Consider the following 25,911-nt stretch of genomic DNA (forward strand, 5'->3'; position numbering starts at 1 on the left):
TCTTCACCTTCTGCCATAAGGGTGGTGTCATCTGAATACCTGAGGTTACTGATTTCTCCAAGCAGTCTTAATTCCAGCTTGTGCTTCATCCAGCCCAGCATTTCTCATGATGGGTGGCATCATAAAAAAATGGGTGACAATATACAGTCTTGACATACTCCTTTCCCAATTTGGAGGCAGTCTGTTGTTCCATGTCCAGTTCTAACTTGCTTCTTGACCTGCATACAGATTTCTCAAGATGCAGGTCAGGTGGTCTGGTATTCCCAACTCTTGAAGAATTTTCCACAGTTTATTGTGATCCACAGAGTCAAAGGCTTTGGCATAGTCAATAAAGCAGAAATAGATATTTTTCTGGAACGCTCTTGCTTTTTCGATGATCCAGCAAATGTGGCAATTTGATCTCTGGTTCCTCTGCCTTTTCTAAAACCAGCTTGAACATCTGGAATTTCACAGTTCACATATTGCTAAAGCCTGGCTTGGAGAATTGAGCATTGCTTTACTAGCATGTGACGTGAGTGCAGTTGTGTGGTAGTTTGAGCATTTTTTGGCATTGCCTTTCTTTGGGATTGGAATGAAAGTTGACCTTTTCCAGTCCTGTGGCCACTGCTCACTGTTCCAAATTTGCTGGCGTATTGAGTGCAGCACTTTCACAGCATCATCTTTCAGGATTTGAAATAGCTCAACTGGAATTCCATCACCACCACTAGCTTTGTTTGTAGTGATGCTTTCTAAGGCCCACTTGACTTCACATTCCAGGATGTCTGGCTCTAGGTGAGTGATCACACCATCGTGATTATCTGGGTCGTGAAGATCTTTTATGTACAGTTCTTCTGTGTATTCTTGCCACCTCTTCTTAATATCTTCTGCTTCTGTTAGGTCCATACCATTTCTGTCCTTTGTCGAGCCCATCTTTGCATGAAATGTTCCCTTGGTATCTCTAATTTTCTTGAAAAGATCTCTAGTCTTCCCCATTCTACTGTTTTCCTCTATTTCTTTACACTGATCACTGAGGAAGGCTTTCTTATCTCTTCTTGCTATTCTTTGGAACTCTGCATTCAACTGAGTATATCTTTCCTTTTTCCTTTGCCTTTCGCTTCTCTTCTTTTCACAGCTATTTGTAAGGCCTCCTCAGACAGCCATTTTGCTTTTTTTGCATTTCTTTTCCATGGGGATGGTCTTGATCCCTGTCTCCTGTACAACTGCATGAACCTCTGTCCATAGTTCGTCAGGCCCTGTGTCTATCAGATCTAGTCCCTTAAATCTATTTCTCACTTCCACTGTATAATCGTAAGGGATTTGATTTAGTTCATACCTGAATGGTCTAGTGGTTTTCCCTACTTTCTTCAATTGAAGTCTGAATTTGGCAATAAGGAGTTCATGATCTGAGCCACAGTCAGCTCCCGATCTTGTTTTTGCTGACTGTATAGAGCTTCTCCGTCTTTGGCTGTAAAGAATATAATCAATCTGATTTTGGTGTTGACCATCTGGTGATGTCCATGTGTAAAGTCTTCCCTTTTGTTGTTGGAAGAGGGTGTTTGCTAAGACACCCTCTTGGCAGTTCTCTTGGCAGAACTGTATTAGCCTTTGCCCTGCTTCATTCTGTACTCCAGGCCAAATTTGCCTGTTACTCCAGGTGTTTCTTGACTTCTTACTTTTGCATTCCAGTCCCTGCTAATGAAAATGACTTCTTTTTTGGGTGTTAGTTCTAGAAGGTCTTATAGGTCTTCACAGAACCATTCAACTTCAGCTTCTTCAGTGTTACTGGTTGGGGCATAGACTTGGATTACTGTGATATTGAATGGTTTGCCTTGGAAATGAACAGAGATCATTCTGTTGTTTTGGGGATTGCATCCAAGTACTGCCTTTCGGATTCTTTTGTTGACTATGATGGCTACTCCATTTCTTCTAAGGGATTCCTGCCCACAGTAGTAGATAGAATGGTCATCGAGGTAAATTCACCCATTCCAGTCCATCTGAGTTCGGTGATTCCTAGAATGTCGACGTTCACTCTTGCCATCTCCTGTTTGACCACTTCCAATTTGCCTTGATTCATGGACCTAACATTCCTATGCAATATTGCTCTTTACAGCATCGGACCTTGCTTCTATCACCAGTCACATCCACATCTGGGTGTTGTTTTTGCTTTGGTTCCATCCCTTCATTCTTTCTGGAGCTTTTCTCCACTGATCTCCAGTAGCATATTAGGCACCTACCGACCTTGGGAGTTCATGTTTCAGTGTCCTATCTTTTTGCCTTTTCATACTGTTCATGGGGTTCTCAAGGCAAGAATACTGCAGTGGTTTGCCATTCCCTTCTCCAGTGGACCACATTTTGTCAAAACTCTCAACCATGACCCGCCCATCTTTGGTGGCCCCACACACATGGTTTAGTTAGACAAAGCCATGGTCCATTTGATTAGATTGGTTAGTTTTCTATAATTGTGGTTTCAATCTGTCTGCCCTCTGATGCCCTCTTTCAGCACCTACCGTCTTACTTGGGTTTCTCTTACCTTGGATGTGGGGTATCTCATCACAGCCACCGCTACTGACCTTGGCTGTGGGGTAGCTCCTCCTAGCAGCCGCTCGGCACTGCAGCGCCGCGCTGATGTATTTAGAATACATAAAATTTTAAAACATCATCATATATTAACTATATCTGTGTGCATTGTGCACTGTGACAGGGGACTATTAAGATAAATTATATCTGACATTACAGGGAACCTGTTCAGAGCTAAAAGGAAGCGATTCCTGCTTTGTTGAAAAAGCAACTTTGTAGTTAGAAGTTCTCAAATTTTTAGTCTCAGCATCCCTTTACACTATTAAAAATTCTTGAGGACATTTTTCACATAACTAGAACAAATAATTCTAAAAATTGTATAGAAATGCAAAAGACCCTTAATAGCCAAAGCAATCTTGAGAAAGAAGAATGAAGTTAAATTTGTCACACTCTCTGATTTTAAACATTACTACAAAGATCCATATAGTCAAAGCTATGGTTTTTCCAGCAGTCATGTATGGATGTGAGAGTTGGACCATAAAGAAAGCTGAGCACCGAAGAATTGATGCTTTTAAACTGTGGTGTTGGAGAAGACTCTTGAGAGTCCCTTGGACTGTAAGATCAAACCAATCAATCCTAAAGAAAATGAACCCTGAATATTCATTGAAAAGACTGATGCTGATGGTGAAGCTCCAGTACTTTGGCCACCTGATGCAAAGAGCTGACTCATTGGAAAAGACCCTGATACTGGGAAATAATAGTTTGCAGGATGAGAGGGGGTGACCGAGGATGAGATGGTTGGATGGCATCATCGACTCGATGGACATGCATTTGAGCAAGCTCTAGGAGATGGGGAAGGACAGGGAAACCTAGCATGCAGCAGTCCATGGGGCTGCAAAGAGCCAGGCATGTCTGAGCAACTGAAGAACAACAGAGCTGCAGTTATCAAAACAGTATGGTCCTGACCCAAAAACACATAGCTCTGTGGAACAGAATAAAAGAGCCCTGAAGTGAGCTCACACTTACATGGGCAATTATCTGCGACCAATGAGGACAGAATATGCGATGGAGAAGAGACAGCATTTTCAGTAAATGGTGCTGGGCAGGCTAGACAGTCACATATAAAAAAATCAAACTGGACTGCTTTCATATACCATGCATAAAGGTATATTCAGAGTGTATTAAAGGACTGTAATGTAAGACCTGAAACCACAGACTTCTAGAACAAAACGTAGGCTGTAAAGTCTTTGACATCAGTCTTAGTGATTTTTTTTTTTTTTAATATATATCTCCTCAGGCAAGGGGAATTCACACTTCAAAAGTTTCTTTCTTCTTTTTCCATGGGAAATATTATTAATAATCAAACCCTCAGTAAAATTTTGTAATTCTTTATTCTGTGCCCAGCACCATGGAGATATTTCACATACATTATATCATATAATCTGAAAACAACTCTGGGAAGTACATATTGTTATCTCTGTTTTATAGATAGAACACATTACATGTGTTACATGATAATTACTTAAGATCATACAGTTACATGATAATTACTTAAGATCATACAACTTGTTAGCAACAGACCTGGAATTCTCTAATTCCAAATCTTGCTCTTGACCACTTAATTGACCTTGGGTTAGATTCCTGTCACTTTCTAGGATGTCTTTTCCCTACTACCTCAACCAGTGTGCCTAGAGTAGGACATGAAACACATTTTAATGTTTATCTAAATAAAATATAAGAGGAAACCTTTTCTTCTAAAAGTTGCACTATATTACAGTGCCATCTCAAAAATCTCTTGAATTTTGTATGGTTTAATTCTGTACCATTGCTGTCTTTTTTTAAAGGCGTAGAATATTGAGAATCGAATATGACCTTTCTAAATCACTTATTTCTAAATTTTTACTCTTAAATATAGTGTTTCAAGTTTTTAAAGAGGACAAAGCAAACAAATGTAAAAAATGTATAAAACATAGATGCGTATAAATAAATAGTCATATAGTGAATGGCGGGGCAGATAATAAATGCTCAGTGTTTGTGAATTATTTGAGTTAATGTATTATAGTTGATATTGCACACTTTGTTTATTGGTATGTTTTAATTATACTCTTAACAGAAAATTCAGCATCTGGAAAAATTCTTAGAATGTGCAAATAAATTGTATCCTTGCTTTTTTTCTATCAATTGACAATTTTATTAGGTTTTTGAATCTGAAAATTCAAGAAGGTGAAGCTCACAACATCTTCTGCCCTGCATATGATTGCTTCCAACTTGTGCCTGTGGATATAATAGAAAGTGTAGTTTCTAAGGAGATGGACAAACGATACCTACAGTTTGATATTAAGGTATGTTGCCAATTGTCTGTGTAATCTCTACAATTTAAATTTTATTAAACCTATATTAACAATTTTAATTTTTTGTTCTGTTTTTGAAAGCAAAGTAATGAACTCTGGCTTTTGTCTGTCAGTTGGCGTAAATTAAAGTTTTAAGCTAAAGTATTGTTTTATAATCATGATAGAAGTAAAAATGAAAAGTGGCAATAGTAGTTTACCAGAAAATAAAACTACTATTTGTTGATTTGCGTGTTGAACTTTTGTAACTAATTGGTCAAAAAAAATTCTTATTAAATAGTAGCTATTTAAAATTTTCTAAATGACGTATTTTTACTCCTCAGTATATTTAGAAATAAAGATTATCAACCTGAAAATTTATGGATTTTTTTATATTTCAAGTAATCATTTCATATAATAAATTATAATGTTTATTTCATCTTTTTCCCTTATCTTCTTTATTTTCACTCAGGAGTTATTCATTACTATGTGCAAATCTTTTTTGTGGGATTTAATAGACATGTTCAGATTTTTTTATAGTCTGAACCTTAATATATTTTTAAAAAAGAAGTCCTGCTGTTTCTTTAACATAGAAAGTATCATAATATTGGTTTTTCTTTACATTTTTCATTATTGTGATAAAATACACATAAACTTTACCGGTTTAAACAGATTTAAGTGACCAATTTGTTGTTATGAAGTACTTTTACATTATTGTGCAACCATCATTACCCTTCATGGTTAGAATTTTTTTCATCATCCCAAACTGAAACTCTGTTTCCGTGAACACAGATGCCCCATTTCCCCTTCCCATAGCCACCAGTAAGCACTGTTCTACTTTCTGTCTCAATGTGTTTCTAGGCAATTTATATAAGTGGTGGCAGTGGTGGTTTAGTCACCAAGTCATGTCTGACTCTTGCAACCCCATGGACCGGAGCCTGCCAGGCTCCTCTGTCCATGGGATTTCTCAGGCAAGCATACTGGAGTGGGTTGCCATTTCCTGCTCCAGAGGATCTTCCTGACCCAGGGAAGCCTGGTGGAATCATATAAGTAGAATCATACAGTGTTTGTCCTTGTAAACCATATTATATCCATATAATGTTATATTATTTCATGTAAGTGGAATCAGTATTTATCCTTATGTGCCTGGGTTATTACACATAGCTTAATGTCTTCAAGGTTCATTCACCTTGTAGCATGTATCAGAATTTCTTTTTAAGATTGAATAATATTCCAATAATGTATGTAGCACATTTTGTTTATCCACACTTTCATCCATGGACATTTGAGTTGTTTGTGGCTTTTGATTAATGTTAGTAATGCTCCTTGGAGAAGGCAATGGCACCCCACTGCAGTACTCTTGCCTGGAAAATCCTATGGATGGAGGAGCCTGGTAGGCTGCAGTCCATGCCATCGCTAAGAGTCAGACACGACTGAGCGACTTCACTTTCACTTTTCACTTTCATGCATTGGAGAAGGAAATGGCAACCCACTCCAAAATCCCAGGAATGTGGGAGCCTGGTGGGCTGCCGTCTGTGGGGTCGCACAGAGTTGGACACGACTGAAGTGACTTAGCAGCAGCAGCAGCAGTAATGCTCCTATGCATATGGGTGTACAAATATCTATTCCAGTCCCTGCTTTTAATTATTTGGGGTATATATTGCAGAAGTGGAATTACTGGAGCATAGGATAACTCTGTGTTTGTAATGTTGATTTTTATGTATTATTAAAGTACCATGTAGAAATTTATTATTCTAATACAGCTAATCATCAAACAAGATTCTATTTATTATAATTATTTTCCATCAGAAAAGTGGCATATTGTGAGAAAGCATTTTTAAATTACACATATTCTGTATGAACAGTTGCATTTTTATACTGTCATCAATCTACTTGGTTCTTAGATTAAAGAATACATAAATTTTAAAAATTATTACTAAGGTAATTGCCACATTTTTTCCTTCTTATTTAATACATTCCAGTACTGTTTTAAGTATTTCTTGAAACTGACTACTCTTTGTTTTTTCATTTCATTCTGTTTCATTTCATTCATTCTGAAGTAAATTGACATAGGATACACTCTATTAGAATTGAGAGTTAACATATTTTTTTATGTTTTGTTATTGCTGTTTAAACAGGCCTTTGTTGAAAATAATCCTGCCATTAAATGGTGTCCTACTCCAGGCTGTGAAAGAGCAGTCAGACTGACAAAGCAAGGATCAGACACCTCTGGGTCTGACACACTCAGCTTCCCCTTGCTCAGAGCTCCTGCTGTGGACTGTGGAAAAGGACACCTCTTCTGCTGGTCAGTACAGGACAAGTTGGAATAGCCTAGTCACCTTGCTGACAGTTTTTAAAGAGACTTTGTACTCTGAATCGTGCCTTTAAGTTGTAGTATTTTTGATACCATTATTATTCATTAAAAAATGTATACAGTAGTGATAGTTTACATTTACGGTGTGCTTGATGTGTGCCAACTACCTTGTCAAAATTTTCAAATATTGAATTCTCCCAACAGTGCTGTGAATGGAATGCTGTTATTATACTCATTTTACAGATAAGGAAATTTAGACACAGAGTGGTTGCCCTGGGTTATATAGCTAGGAACTGGCAGAAATGAGATTAGACCCCGTCTCTGTTTGATGCTAGAACCCATGAACTTGAACTTTAATACCAAATTATTGACCTTAGATAGGAAAATATTTAGAGTTTGATATCTTTTCTTAAAGTAGAAGTGTCTAGCAGTGATACTTAACCAGGGATGCCCAGAGTTTAATATAAGACAGCTTTTCCATATTTTCATTCTAGACCCCAACAAGTGAAATTCTGATTTAGTGGATTTTGGAGAAAGAAGTCTTATGTGATTCTGTTGCACAGTCCCAGTTAGAAGCCACTTGATGTGTCTTGTGTGTTATGTAATTCCTAGTGCCCGATAAGTACTTAGTAAGTATGAACAGATGATGAGTCAGTAATGGGTGTGTAGTCAGTATGTGTAGTCACTTGACTGTGTGTTTGTCTAACATCAGCATTATACTTTATTCAGAGTAGTTTCAATTATAATAACTTCTGTTTTTGTTCAGTGATCAGAGGAAGAAATAGTATTTGTAATGCTTTTTACTCATTTCCAGATTTATTACATATGCAAGGATATATTTGAAGTGAATATAAAACACTGATCTTTATTTAATATACCTATCAGAATCCAGAGTCAGATTGTAGCACTGCTAGATGGTAAAAAGGCATAGTTATGGAAATATCCCTACCATGAAAGATCTATTTCTTACACTCATCATCATTATCATTAGCTAAAACTACTATTTGAACTGCCAACCTATATATAGCAGTGAATTCTAGGTCAGGTGTCAACAATGTAGTGTCTGCACCAATTTTTTAAAATAAAGTTTTGTTAGAACACAGCCATACCTGCTCATGTCAGTTTGTTTACCTATCATCTGTGGCTGTTTTCAGACTGTGACAGTATCGAGTAGCTACAGCAGAGACCATGTGGCCTGCAAAACTCAAAATATTTACTATCTGATCCTTTACAGAAAAAGTTTGCTAGGCTTCTGTGCTAACTGCTTGAATATAGTGATTAATAAATAAAAGCAGTGTTTACTACTTTCATAACTAAATCAGATTCAACAAGTAAAATAGCAACAAAATACTGAATAAATATTTAGAGTATATCCATATACCTGTATCCACATGTGGTAGTTTTTCACAACATTTTAAAAAAACATGCCTAATTTTTACTTTTGGGCTTCCCTAGTGGCACAGCTTATTAAAAAGCAAGACATTACTTTGCCAGAAAAAGTCCATCTAGTTAAGGCTATGGTTTTTCCAGTAGTCACGTATGGATGTGAGAGTTGGACTATAAAGAAAGCTGAGCACCGAAGAATTGATTGTTTGGAACTGTGGTGTTGGAGAAGACTCTTGAGAGTCCCTTGGACTGCAAGGAGATCCAACCAGTCCATCCTAAAGGAAATCAGTCCTGAATATTCATTAGAAGGACTGATGCTGAAGCTGAAACTCCAATATTTGGCCACCTGATGTGAAGAACTGACTCATTTGAAAAGACCCTGATGCTAGGAATGATTGAAGACAGAAGGAGAAGGGGACAACAGAGGATGAGATGGTTGGATGGCATCACTGACTTGATGGACATGAGTTTGAGTAAACTCCGGGAGTTGGTGATGGACGGAGGTGTGGCGTGCTGCAGTCCATGGGGTCACAAAGAGTCAGACACAACTGAGCGACTGAACTAAACTGAAGTGACTCAGTGGTAAAGAACCTGCCTGCCAATGCAGGAGATGTGATTTTGATCCCTGGGTTGGGGAGATCCCCTGGAGGAGGAAATGGCAACCCTCCCCAGTATTCTTGCCTGGGAAATCCCATGAACAGAGGAGCCTGTTAGGCTCCAGTCCATGGGGTCACAAAAGAGTCGGATACTACTTAGCGACTGAACAGCAGCAACAGATTTTTCATTTTATATGTTTTATTATTCAATGGTTGACCCTTAATTCCACCTCATTACCCCAGCAGAAGAGATAAGGATCCAGCAACAGAAATGGGAAGTGAGTTAATGAATATACATAAACGTAATTATAGATAAATTATCCTTGGATGAGTATGAGTCTACTTTATTTAAAGTAAGAGTATTTAAAATAAGGAAATAAAAGAATTTATTTGAAGTTAGTTTCTTGAGAAACTTAAGTTCTAGTACCTTCAAGCACTCCACCTAGAATGTTACTAATTATGTACTATCCTTTGGAAAGTCATTTTCTGAGCTCTCTGGTTCGTGTAAGCTTCCCTGGTTTAGAAAAAACTGATTAAGAGGGTTTTTGAAGAGCCTACAAAAATGGAAACCATACTTTAGTAAAATGTTTAGAAAATAGAAAACACAAATTAGTAAAATATTTAGAAGATAAGACGATAAACTTTGGTTTCTGTGGTCTAGTTTTTATTAGTTTTTTACTCAGGATTAGTTTTTATGTTCTTTTATTCTTCCCCACCTCTCTTTGTATACTATAGGTAGCAAGTTTGGATTAACTGAAAATATGGAAACTAACAGAGAAACCTACCAAGATAGATTAGATTGTAAAACATACATATGCATACACATACATGATGCTGTAAGCTGTACATTTCTAGTGTTGTGTTTAGAGAAATATGTCAGTTTAGTCTTTCTCATACCCAAAATATTAGGCTGGATATACTCAATCTCCATTGGAAACTATATGCCAAAATCACAGGCCCTACTTGGAATTTTATCCCAGTTTAAGGGGTCTGTGAATGGCCACGTGGATTTAAGATGACGTTTATTTACTCCTCCTGGTGGCAGGATGGTAGGACTAAGCAAATAGTATCATCATTTTCTAACACAGCAATTCAAGACTTAACCTTGTTACTTTTCAGTTTTGAAATTCCCTAAGCTCTAAGATTGATATATGTAGGTATATGATATATGTATTTGCTAGGATTTTTCTGTTGCTTCACTTCTCTAACCATTAATTGGCATTTTTTGTTTTTACATAGCTTCCTACTCATATTCATTGACTATATTTAGAGCTTTGCCTGTAGTCAGAAATTCTAAGAAAAAAAGAAGTTCTAAGTAGAATTCTGCTGCCCTTATCTTGTGTTTCAAAGACAAAAAATCTGCCTCATGCAAAAGGAAGCTTTGCAAGAGAGATCTTTATAAAATAAAAGCATGTGATTCAGGGTTTGCTTCTTTCTTTCTCCCATAAGTTCAAAACTATTTTCTAAATATGATTGCAAAAACCATCAGAAATTCCAATAATAATTTCTTCTTTTTAAGAACTAAATGTGACAGAATCAGCTGAGAGCTGTCCCCAGGATATGTCTGCCTGGATAGAATGAATATATTCATTGTTAGGAGGGAAGGTGGGAGTAGGCATTTTTCTTCCCACCACAGGATAGCCTTTTCTGTTCTAACTTGTTCACCAACAAGTTCTGTGCCCTTAATAACTGAACCTAGAATGCTTTCTCCCACTAACCTATATGATGACAGTTTGTCAAAGTATTTGCCACCAGTCATTGGTGTCTTGGTTAACCCTTTCTTCAGGAATTTAGCTTTCCAGTATCTGCAGAACTTTCCAGTATCTTCATTGCTTCTTTCAGAATACTCTCTCTTCCTACACATGGTGAGATCTAGATTATCAGTCACCTATTAACGTCTGACAACATTGTCAGTACTGTACTTTGCAGAAGTTCAGCCTTGTTTTCTTTTATGCCTTAGTTTTCAGAGAAACTTAGTAGTATTCAATGGCAACACTTTCTCATTCGTGGTTTTTGCTCTAGCTCCTCCTTTATTTATAAGCTTGTTTTTATACCCACTCTTAGCGTTGCATTGTAAAGTGGTAGAAACTGTGCCAGCGGGCTGTAACACTCAGACATGATCATACTGATTAGGCTAACCATTGAGGAAGCACCTGTGCCCTCCTGTGAGGTTCTGGAAAAGAAAAACTGATACTGCCCTCTAATGCAGCATGGCCTCAGTGAGCCAAGCCCACTAAAAAGCCAAGTACGGCCTTTTGAAGACATGGCATTCATTTTTTTCAGACTCTATTTGAAAGCAAAGGACTTCTTCCGCCATTGTTATTATTTTTTTTTTTCTGTCAGAAAATGTGCTGACAGCACAGTCAGTCATACTGATTCTACTAGAAAAAAATAGTGAATATCCCGGGGGAGGAGGGAAATCCTAAACTTACTGAAAATAATTTATTTTACTGACTTCATTTGTTTTGTTTTAGATATTACAGATTTGTAAAATTTCTGCACTTTGGTTTTTTATGTTCATTTGGGTTTTTTTGATGATTCATGAGAAATATAGATTATATATTCCATTTTCAGACAACACATGGAAATACTCTTCTTAGATCTGTGGCGTATTTCTTACTCTAATATATGTGTCAAATTAAAATGAACAGTTACCACAGATATCCCTTACATTTCTGGAAAGCAGAGTTGATTTTAATATGTGCTAAAATATATACTGAATACATCTACTTCCACTTTTAATCAACGCAGTATTTTTTTAAAGGCTGTTAAATTATAGCTAAGTAACTAAGGAGCTATATAAAACCAGTTTTGGAAGATTTCCCAAATACTAGCTATGGTAATAATCAGAAATCTAAGAAAATTATTCTTTCAAGATGTACGTAGTGATCTTTTTAGGTATACCGTTTGATGGCATTAAGTACATCCAGTGTTGTGAAACTGTCATCCCATCCATTTTAGAACATTTCTATCATCCCAAACAAAATCTCTGTAAGAGATTTCTCTAGAGATAATTTCTCTAGATTATCTCATTTAGATTCTCCCATTAAGCAGTAACGCCCCATCCTGCCTCCCTGCCACATCTCCTGGTAACCATCATTCTACTTTTTGTCTCTATGAATGTCCCTGTTCTAGTGGAGTTGGACAGTATTTGTCCTTTTGTATCTGGTTTATTTCACTTAACGTGTCTTCAAGATTCTTTCCATGTTATAGCATGTATCAGAAGCTCATACCTTTTTATGACTGATATTTCATGTGTGTGTGTGTATATATATGTATATATACACACCTTTTTATGACTAATACTTCACTGTGTGTATATATATATGTGTATATATGTTCATTGTTTATCCAGTCATATGTCAGTGAACAGTCTAGTTCCCATCTTGTAACTATTGTGAATAATGTGATGAGCATTGGCATAAAAGTTTGAGTCCTTGTTTTCAATCCTGTTGAAACGAAACTCTTTGAGGAACTATACCAAAGTGTTTTCCATAACATCTGCATCATTTTACATTCCTACCAGCAATGCACAGGGGTTCCAGTTTTTCCACATTCTTCCATACACTTGTTCTGTCTTGTTTTTCAAAAATAGTAGCCATGGATATGAAGTAGAATTGATACATTCTTAACACAGTGGAATGTTACCTCATCATTGTTTGTAAGACTCTACCTGTCAGTTGGCATGTCTTCTTAACAAAGCTAAATTGTAAATAAGATTTTTGTTTAAAATGACACTGGTGATGATAATGGTGATGTTGGCACCTATAGATTGCCTTTTTCTTTCCCCAAAGTGATATTTTGTTATTAACTGTAACAATTTGTCCTATAGAGTATAATATATTGAATTAAACAATTTGTAAAGGCTCTATGTCATTTTTAATGTTTGACATTTATATGCCTATAGAAAGAATATATAATTAAGTTACAAATGATACATTGATACGGTTTTTATTATTTAAATCAAAATTTGCCAAATGCCAATAGAACCGAAAATCAGGATTTGTCAAACACTGGAAAGTAAGTTAGATTGCCCTTGCTGTTACTTGGGAATTCAGAGGTAAAAGTAGTGACAAGAATGTAATGTAAAATAGTACTTCCCAAACTTTAAAATGCAGAAGGGTCATATGGTGATTTTGAGAAGAGGCAGATTCTAATCAGTATGTCTTATGCCATCTGCTCCTCTGCAGGTAAACAAGCTCCCAAGTAATGGCAGTGCTGTTCCCCAGGGGAACACACTTTGAATTGCAGACATTTAAATTGTTAGTGAGACAGAACTTAACTGATAAAAATATCTTTACCGCTCTTAAGGCCTGCCTGCGTGCTACATTACTTCAGTCGTGTCCAACTCTTTGCAACACAGGAGATGTAGGTTTGATCCCCGGATGAGGGAAATACCCTGGAGAAGGAAATGACAACGCACGCCAGCATTTAGAAGGCAAGAATGCGGGAGGAGGTTGTCATTTCCTTCTCCAGGGTATCTTCCCCACCCAGGGATCAAACCTACATCTCCTATGTCTCCTGCATTGGCAGGAAGATTCTTTACCACTAGCACCACCTGGGAAGTTAAAGGACTAAATTATAAATATTAGTTAATCTGTTCAGAGCTTTTTAAAATGTGTGAATAAATGCACTGCTGAAGGAATACTCTGGCCTAGTGCTGCCGAGCTGTAGAGTCATGCTTGCATTCCTCTGCTGAAATGCTTCATCTCTCAGTGGCTGCTGTGCCTCAGTGTTCTCAACTTTACATTCAAAACAGTACTTCCCACCTGCTCTTTTATCTTGACGTTGATGAAGGATGTTTTAAAATTGCCTTTTCCATGTTTTCCTCTTCAGGGAGTGCCTTGGTGAAGCCCATGAGCCTTGTGACTGCCAAACGTGGAAAAATTGGCTACAAAAAATAACTGAAATGAAACCGGAAGAACGTAAGGGGAATTTTAGATAGCTATGTATTTTCTAATAGCATTCCAAAGATAACGTGGTCCTGTTTCTTAGTCTTCATTTCTAAAGTTTTCAAGTTTGTTAATGCAGAGCTCCCCTTTTAAGTCCTCTAGCCAGTATCATTTTGGAGATCTCAGGGGGAAGTATAGACAGGTTCCATGTTTCTAACAGACTTATTAGGACTCCAGGGTAAACAAAGTCACTCTAAGTTCTGCTTTTGTAGTCCTTCCCTTTTATCCTGGAGTGAGCTCACCAGCTTTTCTAGACTTCATGGGAAGAAATGCATGGTCTGTACTGAGAGGAAGCTTCCAGTGGAGGGTAAGGCAAGTCAATTTCTTGCTATTATGTGGTTCTGTAGATTTACTTAGATTAAATATGATGTCTGTTTGACTAGTTTTTAATGCGATGTCTCTAAATATAGTATCTCTGTTCATCCTCACAGAAATGCTATGAGACTGATGGCAGTTATGCCATTGCACAGATAGGAAGCTAACAGATTGGATTGAGTGACACAGGGCAATTAGAATAGGTTTGAATTAGCCTTTCTAATAGCAGTTTCTGTGTTTGACAGGTAAATATATCTGCTTTGCCATAATTTTTTACCCCCTGACGTATTTTATGACAACTGTTTTCTTTTAAATTAATATAAATTAAAACTCATTTGGAGTTTTTTGACTTTTTTAATATTGGAGTTTGAGGTATTATGAATCAGGATTAAGAATTCACATGGTTCATCTACACTTATTATGAGCAAAGCACATAATAAAGATGACATCAGTCTCCAGGGAGTACAGAGGCTAGTAGGGAAGCAGTCAGATATTACAGTTAGCTGTCATATGGTACCTAACATAGTTAGGTTAGACAAGAGTACAAAAACAACTAACTAGGTTGGGGACAGAGGTTGTTAAGGAATCCTCCTGACAGCAGCAAGATATGAATTGAGTTTTAGCATGTCTGCAGAGGCATATCTGTCAGCAGCTAAAGCAATACTGGAAGAGGCTGGCTGGCAGCCTTGAGTTCCTCAGGTTTGTATTACTATTATATTGAACAGTATACCATTGCCTGAGAAATGGTTCTCAGCATTTGATAGTCACAAGATGATATTGTGCACCCACTCGGGATTATTCACATCCATGGAAAAGAGACAACTTAGGTAGACTAGAATACCAGTTTATTAACTGACCATGAGAATGATCTCTTTGATGTGTTGAGAAAATGCATGTCCTCTAAACAGGAGCAGAGGCAACTGGATAGTCTTAGGACATTTTATAGTGATATCTGATTAACCATTGCTTTCCTAAACATTGATCATTCAGTCAAATATCTTCTGAATACCTGCTTCCCAAATCAGAAAGGTTTGTGTAGATTGTTCTTGGTCCCCTGGTTCATTGTCTCTCTCCTCTGTATACCAGGGAGACTGTGTCATTGCTTTCTGGTTACCCATCCATTTTCCCTGTTCTCCATCTATGTGTAGTATGTCTGTGTGTGAGAGTTCCATAGAGAGATTAATACCATTACCCTCCAACACACTTAAATACGGCAAGATGATTGGATTTTGCTTTCTTTTCCTGCTTCTGACACCTGAAAACATATATATTTCCATTAGAGATGGCTTTCTATTGCCCACCTACCTGCATGTCTTTATACATTCTGTGGAGTTTAAAATTAAGATCCGTGGGAGAAATTTGCAAAAGATGAGGCTGGAAAGATAGGTGTTGCCAGATTGAAAGAGTTCTTGCCAGATTGTCTTGAGTTTATCCTATTAACAGAATAAGCCATAGAATGCAGTGTTCAAGTAGGAAAATAACATGGTTAAAGATATTGTTTATTTGATAACTGATGACTAGGAGTGATAGACTAAAGGAGGGATAGACCAGAAGTAGGAAGATGAGTTTTTAGTTTGGGTCGGAGAGTAGATCATGATGTCATTGGTTAACTTAGGAGATTCAGGTAGAGGAATAACTTGCAGGGGAAAATAATGAATTTTGTTGTGGCCATTTTGCAGTCAAGTTACTTGCAAGACATATGTGTGGAGATGTCCGGTGGATTTTAACAAGCGCCTGTCTGCAGCTTAAAACAGATGCTGAGAAAACTTAAGAATAATTTGTTGCCTTTAAATGATGTCTTCATTATGTCTTTAGCATTTATTTAGTGCTATTTTATGGTAGAATACAGAAATAGAATGCCCTCTATGCTCTTGAAATTTACATTTTAGAGATGGAGACAGCTGTGCACAAAACTCAGAACAATAAGTATTAGAGATGCTGTTAGAGAACAGTATACCTGTGATACATTGTGAGGGAGAGGAGAAACAAAGGAGGGGATTAGTTAAGAGATCATCTAGGAGAGAGGTAGGGAAAGCTTTATAAAAATAATTGATGCCTAAGCCATATCTTGAAAGGTGATAGATGTTCTTCACACAGACGAAAATAAGAAGGGCATTCTAGGCTCATGGTGCAGTAGGGCTATGAACTAGCACGGCATATCCAAGGACTGCAAGCAAGTCCCTTTAGCCAGCACAAACATGCAGTGAGAGATGAGACTGCGCGTGCAGGGGTAGGGTTGTGTGTAATGCTGGGAGGTCTCACTTTATCCCAAGATGCCAAAAAGGAGTTTTAAGGAAGGACATGATAACTGAAGATGTTTGCTTAGAAAAATCAGTCAGGTGCAAGTGTGGATGATGAATTAAGGACTAGGTAAGAGCACTGTTTCTGCAATAACTTCAAAATGTACAGGTAAGATGAGATAAGGGCTTGAACAAGACAGCACCGCACTTGGGAGGGGAGAGGCATATAGAAGAGAAATAAGATAACTTCACTTTATTACATTTTTAATCTATTGTACCTACTAGCTGCCTAAAAGAATTAATCCACTATAAAAAGTAGTACAATATATTATTTAATTCTTGAAAGTAGTCAGAAGTATCTGATTTGAGATATAAAGCAAGTATTTTGAAATGGGTGAGTATTTTTAGTTATGCCTTGACAATGTAAAGTTGGATCAATCATTCCACATCCATGAATAAGTCTTATTAGGGAAGGGGAGAGAGAATGACCTGGGTAGTCAGTACAGCTTTTTGGTGGAACTGTGACAGAATATTCTTGCATAAGACAAAGATCTGGATAGTGAAGAGAGAAGACAAATAGAATTAGAAAATGGTGCACACAGTATATACATGGCTGTCTCTGGTACTCAGATAGGGAGACCTCAAGTTAAAAACTGAAGATCACCCTCACAGAGTCCCAAATGGTATCTTATTTCAGAAAGATGGAGGAACTTTAGAAAATTCAATAGGAAGCAAGAGACCCAGGACACCCGCAAGTGGTCTACTGTAGAGGGAGCCACCACCAGGACTGCAGAGAAAATTCCCTGTTGCTAAGAAAGCTTTCTCACTGTCCTGGTGCATGCTCACCACAGTGAAAGCCGGTAGTGACCAGTTATACTCTTAATGGCCACTTTTAAGCGTGTGAAATTTATGGTAAGACTTAAAGCAAACAATAATAGGCCAGTTGTAATACTTAAGTAGAACATCATCGTTAAATATACTAACACAAAAATAATACTCTAAAAAAGAAAAGTTTGATTTACTACTCTACTGGGTTTACATATTAGTTTGGGTCAGGGTCACATATATTTGGCATAAGAATTTTCAACAGAACTGGTAGATTCATGAGATTGTTTTCTCCCTTATCCCTGGTTTTCCAGAGTCTTTAAATTACGAGACTTAAAAAAGGAGTGACAAATTCTAATTGATGGGAAAATACTAGAAAATATACTGAGAAAATATTCTTTCAATTATTAATTGAAAGAATTAATTCCATATAAAGTTGAAACACTGTCTTTGAGTACCAAACCTACCTCTGTTGTAGCTAATCAGAGCAAGAAACAGGAATGATTATATTTTCTGTGAAATGATAGTTTATAAAAATTTAACACCAGCGTTTTTTCATAGTACACATAATAATGGCTACTAAATGAAATTCAAGTAGTTTTTAAGAATTCAGTCTTTAAAAGCAACTTAGTTTTCACTTACAGATGTTGATTCTATTAATATATTGTTATACTGTAATACTTGATTAAATGAAGTTAATTTTTCTTACAAAGAGACTGGATAATTAAGGAAAGAAGATCAAGATCAACATGCAGCTGAAAAATGAGTTTGAAAGTCTGAGAGGGTGAAGAGGGCTCACCAGGTAGACTGAAGGGACCTTGCATGTTGTAGATATTGAGGAAAGTATATACAAAGGGCAGATGTCTGAAATGAGCATGTTCAGAGCACTGGTAGTGAAGGCATTTTTTCTAGCACAAGGATTTGTTGTTCTGATAGTCGATTATTTTCTGAACACCATTCACTTCATATAATCCCCTAGAATGCAATCAGAAACTAGCTTTCTTTCTCCAAGGGTATGAGAAAAAAAACTGTTATGTTGCAGGCCACACAGCTGCTTTGTTTAAATGTCTTTGTGCTTTATTTATTGTAACAATGGACAATAAATGTCGTAAGAATATATTGGAGCCTCTGAGCTAAAAATAATGTTGTTGCTAAATGGAGGAGAAAGGCCACTACTTTTAAACAAAAATCAGACATTGTACTTAGTAATTAGGTTTTCTAGCAGCACCTTTTGTAAACAGCATTACCTCCAGAGCTGATTAGTAGCCGCTAAGGGTAGTAACTTTACACATGGACATCACCAGATGGTCAACACCAAAATCAGATTGATTATATTCTTTGCAAAGATGGAGAAGCTCTATACAGTCAGCAAAAACAAGATCGGGAGCTGACTGTGGCTCAGATCATGAACTCCTTATTGCCAAATTCAGACTTCAATTGAAGAAAGTAGGGAAAACCACTAGACCATTCAGGTATGAACTAAATCAAATCCCTTACGATTATACAGTGGAAGTGAGAAATAGATTTAAGGGACTAGATCTGATAGACACAGGGCCTGACAAACTGTGGACAGAGATTCATGCAGTTGTACAGGAGACAGGGATCAAGACCATCCCCATGGAAAAGAAATGCAAAAAAGCAAAATGGCTGTCCGAGGAGGCCTTACAAATAGCTGTGAAAAGAAGAGAAGCGAAAAGGAAAGATATAAGCATCTGGATGCAGAGTTTCAAAGAATAGCAAGGAGAGATAAGAAAGCCTTCCTCAGCAATCAATGCAAAGAAATAGAGGAAAACAACAGAATGGGAAAGACTAGAGATCTCTTCAAGAAAATTAGAAATACCAAGGGAACATTTCATGCAGAGATGGGCTTGATAAAGGACAGAAATGGTATGGACCTAACAGAAGCAGAAGATACTAAGAAGAGGTAGCAAGAATACACAGAACTGTACAAAAAAGATCTTCACGACCCAGATAATCATGATGGTATGATCACTCTCCTAGAGCCAGACATCCTGGAATGTGAAGTCAAGTGGGCCTTAGGAAGCCACTGCAAACAAAGCTAGTGGAGGTGCTGGAATTCCAGTTGAGCTATTTCAAATCCTGAAAGATGATGCTGTGAAAGTGCTGCACTCAATATGCCAGCAAATTTGGAAAAGTCAGCAATGGCCACAGGACTGGAAAAGGTCAGTTTTCATTCTAATCCCAAAGAAAGGCAATGCCAAAGAATGCTCAAACTACCGCACAATTGCACTCATCTCACACTCTAGTAAAGTAATGCTCAAAATTCTCCAAGCCAGGCTTCAGCAATACGTGAACCATGAACTTCCAGATGTTCAAGCTGGTTTTAGAAAAGGCAGAGGAACCAGAGATCAAATTGCCAACATCTGCTGGATCATCAAAAAAGCAAGAGAGTTCCAGAAAAACATATATTTCTGCTTTATTGACTATGCCAAAGCCTTTGACTGTGTGGATCACAATAAACTGTGGAAAATTCTGAAAGAGATGGGAATGCCAGAGCACCTGACCTGCCTCTTGAGAAACCTGTATGCAGGTCAGGAAGCAACAGTTAGAACTGGATATGGAACAGACTGGTTCCAAATAGGAAAAGGAGTATGTCAAGGCTGTATATTATCACCCTGCTTATTTAACTTACATGCAGAGTACATCATGAGAAATGCTGAGCTGGAAGAAGCATAAGCTGGAATCAAGATTGCCAGGAAAAATATCAATTACCTCGAATATGCAGGTGACACCACCCTTACGGCAGAAAGTGAAGAGGAACTAAAGAGCCTCTTGATGAAAGTGAAAGAGGAGAGTGAAAAAGTTGGCTTAAAGCTCAGCATTCAGAAAACTAAGATCATGGCATCTGGCCCCATCACTTCATGGGAATTAGATGGGGAAACAGTGTCAGACTTTATTTTTTTGGGCTCCAAAATCACTGCAGATGGTGATTGCAGCCATGAAATTAAAAGACACTTACTCCTTGGAAGGAAAGTTATGACCAACCTAGATAGCATATTGAAAAGAGAGACATTGCTTTGCCAGCAAAGGTCCGTCTAGTCAAGGCTATGGTTTTTCCTGTGGTCATGTATGGATGTGAGAGTTGGACTGTGAAGAATGCTGAGCACCGAAAAATTGAAGCTTTTGAACTGTGGTGTTGGAGAAGATTCTTGAGAGTCCCTTGGACTTCAGGGAGATCCAACCAGTCCATCCTAAAGGAGATCAGTCCTGGGTGTTCACTGGAAGGACTGATGCTGAAGCTGAAGCTCCAGTATTTGGCCACCTCATGCGAAGAGTTGACTCATTTGAAAAGACCCTGATGCTGGGAGGGATTGTGGATAGGAGGAGAAGGGGACAACAGAGGATGAAATGGCTGGATGGCATCACCAACTCGATGGACGTGAGTTTGAGTGAACTCTGGGAGTTGTTCATGGACAAGGAGTCCTGGCGTGCTCTGATTCATGAGTTCGCAAAGAGTCGGACACGATTGAGCGACTGAACTGAACTGAACTGAAGGGTATTAAGTTCCTTCTGAAACTCCTGTTTTCCACCAAATTATCAAACAATTCTCTGCACCAGCACCCTAATGAAACCGTCTTCCCAGGTGGGTTTAGAAATGGAGTGGAATCTGAGCAGTTCATGGCCGCAGTTGTTTCTCTCTGCCGTGTGGAATAGCAGCGCTTTGCAGTTGAGCAGTAGCTGCTGTTCTGTTGTTGACACAAACTTAAGTAGATAGGTACGAAGGGTTCCATGTGGCAAGACACCATCAGTAGGCTCCTGATGGTGCTCAGCACTTCCAGTTCATATGCAGAACTAATTACCAGGGGTCAGACCATGCAAAGCTTTGTCCCCTTCCCTCTCCAGGGATTTGAATCTGGGAGTTGAGTGACTTTTCTTTTAGACTTCAAAACTTAGAGTTGATTTCTCCCCTGCTTTCAGTAGGGCTAACCTGTTACCCCACCCTTTCTAGACAATCTGCATATAATAAGGGCCTTAATAGAATGGACCACTCTTTTTCACAGTGATTTTCAGAATCTCTTTCAGTGAAGAAAAGGTAGAACTTTCCTCTGTACTTGAAGTTAGAAAGCAAACTTGAGTACTGACAATCTTGCAGGAAAAAATAAATTTTAAATTACCCGTCTGCCACTCTCTCCAGCCCCTAAATCTCTCCGTAGGTGGTGGTGGGGATTTATAGAATATAAAACGTAAAATGTAGAGTCTTTAAAAACACTGGCGTTCTTGAAGATTGCAGATCTCATATTAAAGTAGAATGAATAGTTTATAAGATGGTGAAGAGTATAAGGTTGGTGTGGGGATAGCAGGTGGGAGGACCTTGCCAGGTAGTCAGTCGGTGGCCAAGTCATGAAGGCCGTTGTGTTCTTTGCTAAAGAAATTTGATTAATCTTGTAATCAGTGAGGAACAACTAAAAGATTTAAAGATTTGTATTTTTAAAAGATCACTTTACAGAGGCAATTTAGTGTGGGTTTGGGGCATGAGGGAGAAGGATCTGGGGAGATAAGCTGGTTTCTGTGTTTTAATTGTCCAGGCAAAAGGTTCGGAGGATCCTAGCTGGAAATGGAGAGGAGATGGATATGAAAAAGTAAGAGAGAGAACCCATGGGATACAGCATATGAGGCAAAGAGGAAGATGTCCAAGGATCATGTTCTTCCTATATTGATTCTGGGTGGATAATCAGTCATTTACCAGGAAGGAGATAGAGAAAGGAGATTTGGGGGAAATAATGAATTTAGTTCTAGACATGTTGTTGGATTCATTTTTAGTTTATCTTAAATAATCATGGATTAAAACTTTGCCATAGACTCTGGTAGGAAAATAAATATATATATTTAAAATTGAGAGGCAACCTGCAAAGAAAACTTTGAGTGTTTTTCCATTTGAAGTTGTACACTAAATTGTTTATTTTTGTATTTGTGCTTAATACCCAAAGTTGTGGGAGTCAGCGAAGCTTATGAGGATGCTGCCAATTGTCTCTGGTTGTTAACTAACTCCAAGCCTTGTGCGAATTGTAAGTCTCCAATACAGAAGAACGAGGGATGCAATCACATGCAGTGTGCTAAGGTAAGTTAAAGAGGATTGTACTTGCTTTGCAGTTAGAACCGTAATTTGATTGTGAATCCAAAGGACAAATACTGTAAGCATAAAAACCTTATCTTTCAGAGTGATTCTAGGAGATTGTATTCTGCATTCTTTGTTAATTAACATAAATGTTGATTTATATTACTAAATTTTACAATCATAGTGAATGTTAAAAGCAAAGGTAAGGACTCAATGGTCCTTATCCAGTCAGAAATGCCGGAGTCCATGATCCTGAGAGAGTTCTGTATATATGTAAATGTGTAAATGATCAAGTGCTACCTTAATAGAGATGTTACAAAGCCTATTTTGGAGCATACTGCTTAATCTCAAGGTTCAAATCAGGCCCCAAGCGAACCCTTTAAGCCCAAATTTAAATCCTGTATGAGAAAAGTGCCCAAAGCAGTGTGCAGACTTTAGGTTTGCCAATACAATCAATTAAATAAGTAACTCATTACTATATTAAAAGTGAAAATGTCACTTGGCTAAAAAATAATTACTTTTAAAAGGCTACCCTCCTGACCTAGTTGCACAGAAAGAAACTACTATATTTAAAACAAATATTCTAGAAGTTAAGAATATTTTATTAATCCATGCCTACTTTCATGACCATTTTTGTTTAATTGTACTATCTCAGTTTATTTCCTTTTCCTTGGAAATGCCATGTATATAAAAATATTTATTTGAAATTATTGAGAGAAGAGCAATATAATTATTCTGATTTAGGATGTGAAAGAAACCCATACAGTTAAGATTTCGATAAAATACATCAATATCTTCTCTAAGTACTTATTGATTTTTTTTACCTTGAAGCTAATAATCATTATTACTATGACTTCAAAAATAATGACAGTTGCCAGTTAATAAATTAACATGAGTGAATTGTCTCAGTGAGACAGCAGTGATTTCCTCAGAAGAAAAACTTTCTACAGTGTTTTGAATGCTCAGGAGTACTTGTTAGTTCAGCTGATCAGGCCAAAATTCTTTCATTTATATGCAGTTGTATTTCCAACATTCATTTGGTTTTTTCTTGGATGGTCTGATACAGACTACATAGATGTGTAAAAGAAAATTTTTCACACAACAAAAGGTTGACCATAAAAACATCAACAGGTGGGGTACTAATAAAAAGACCAAATCTACCGTTACCTTTATTTCAGTCATAGCACTCACCAACAGTAAGTAGTTGATGAATACATATCAAGTAAATAAATATTTTCATGAACTAATTAATCAGGCTAATGATACAGGGTACCTTATTTTAAAGTTTGCTTAAGCTTCTGTTATATATTAAAAGGAGCACTTACATTCTATAAGAATAGCCTTATTTTTTTGTTGTTGCTCAACATTTTTTAGTAGTTTATTTAAAATTGTATGTATATAAATGCATGCCTATTTCTTATGGTCAGTTTCTGTATGTCATCAAACAAAATTTATTTCCAGCAAACTTAGGCCCTGTCCTATCTCATTCCGATAATTTTTTTAACTGAAGGATAATTGCTTTACAGAATTTTGTTGTTTTAGTATTTGCATTCAACAGAGGAAACTGATGAGTAATTCTTTCATTCTTATGACATAAAAGGAGACGTCTAGAAAGTGAAAGTTTTTAGGCTTTTAGAGGTTTTTTTTTTTAACTTTTAAGGTAGAACAAGAAGTCATATGTAATTGAATCCATATGATAACACAATGACTAAATGATAATATGCCTTTATTAATTCTTCAGTGTTTATTATTACTCAATAGATAGTTTTTACTATCTGGAATCAAATTGTCAAACATTTTAAAACAGTGACAGATTTGGCGATATAAAAATAGGTTCATTTTTAAAAAAAAACTCAATTCATTTCCCTTTAGATGATTTTTAGGAAACTATTTAAATTTTATATTCTTACACATTTTAAATCACTTGAAATTTGATCTGGCTCTGTGGAAAATTTATATGCTGCAACTGAAAAATTAAAAATTATCAAAGTTCTATTTTCTTTTTCTTATCATAGAATGTAAAATTCTTATCATAGAATGTAAAATAATAATAGATAATTTTACTCAACTCTTTCAGATAAGTTTGAACTTGGATTTGAAATGGATTGATTTTCTAAGAAAATTTAATTTATTAAACTAACCCTAGAAGAAATATCCGAACAAACTCACTCCCCAGATGATTTTTTTCAACAATGTTTTCTTTAAAAGCAATAGCCCCTAACAGTTTCACAATAAAATTTCATCAAAACTTAAGGAATAAGTAATTTCAATATGATTTGAACTGTTACTGGGACAAAAAGGAAAAACCTGGAAACTTTCAGATTATTATTATAAAATGAGTAGAGCCTTGATGTGAGTGCTTGATAAGTATTGAATGTGTGTGTGTGTGTGTGTGTGTGTGTGCGCGCGCACGCGTGCGTGCACACTGAGTCATGTCCAACTCTTTGCAATCCCAAGAACTGTAGCCTGCCAGACTCCTCTGACCATGGGATTTCCCTGGCAAGAATACTGGAGCAGGTTGCCATTTCTTTCTCAAGGAGATCTTCCCAGCCCAGGGATCAAACGCACCTCTCTCGAGTCTCCTGCATTGGCAGGCAGGTTCTTTATCACTAACACCACCTGGAAACCCCATTGAAAGTATAGATCAGTCTTATATATAAATAACAATGCATGAGTCCTAAATAAGATATTGGAGGAGAAAATACAGATATTAGCGAATATAATCCAGCAGAGTGCATTAGGAGAGTAATTGACCATCGGTTATATCTAAATGAAAAAACATGTTTTTAATTCTCTAAAAAGGTAATTAATCGCTTGGGGTTTCTTTCAGGAATATAAGAATGGTTTGATATTAAAAAGCTATTACTATACCTTATTGTAGTAGATACAGGACGAAAAACTATGTAAATTTTCTGTAGATGCTAAAAACGGATTTAACAAAAACTCAGCAACCATTCTTTATAAGACACACTAAGAAATAGGAATACACAAAATTTTCCTTTTAAGTATGATAAAAATAAATTTACTTTAGTCCAAAAATTAGCATGGTATTTAGTGGGGAAACTAGTGGTACTCTCCTAAAATTGAGAACAACATAAAAATGCTCTCATCACAAATATTATTAACAATGGACCGAGGATACCAGTCAACATAATTTAACAATGAAAAGAAATTGCAGATGTAAAGATTAGAAATGAGGTAGTAAAATTGTCTCTTTTTTTTACAGACAGCATAATTGTATACCTAGAAAACCCACAAGAATCAACTGAAAAACTACTGCAAACAATAAAAACTTAATTAACTAGCAGAATACAAAAATGATATGCAGAGAGTAATAGCCTTCACGTGTTCCAGCAACATCCAGATAGAGTATATGCTGAAAG

General features: G+C 36.9%; 1 protein-coding gene across 1 annotated transcript in view; it reads left to right on the forward strand.

Annotated features, from left to right (window-relative positions):
- The window catches only part of ANKIB1 (ankyrin repeat and IBR domain containing 1), a 90,826-nt gene that overhangs the window by 49,899 nt on the left and 15,016 nt on the right, over nt 1–25,911 (forward strand). The window contains exons 7-10 of the mRNA XM_068972708.1: nt 4,694–4,838; nt 6,962–7,128; nt 13,956–14,044; nt 22,401–22,531. Of these exons, the coding sequence (XP_068828809.1) occupies nt 4,694–4,838; nt 6,962–7,128; nt 13,956–14,044; nt 22,401–22,531 (532 nt within the window). The remainder of the gene's footprint in view (nt 1–4,693; nt 4,839–6,961; nt 7,129–13,955; nt 14,045–22,400; nt 22,532–25,911) is intronic.

Source organism: Capricornis sumatraensis, chromosome 5 (genome assembly GCF_032405125.1).
Source record: "Capricornis sumatraensis isolate serow.1 chromosome 5, serow.2, whole genome shotgun sequence".
In the NCBI taxonomy this organism is placed as follows: Eukaryota; Metazoa; Chordata; class Mammalia; order Artiodactyla; family Bovidae; genus Capricornis; species Capricornis sumatraensis.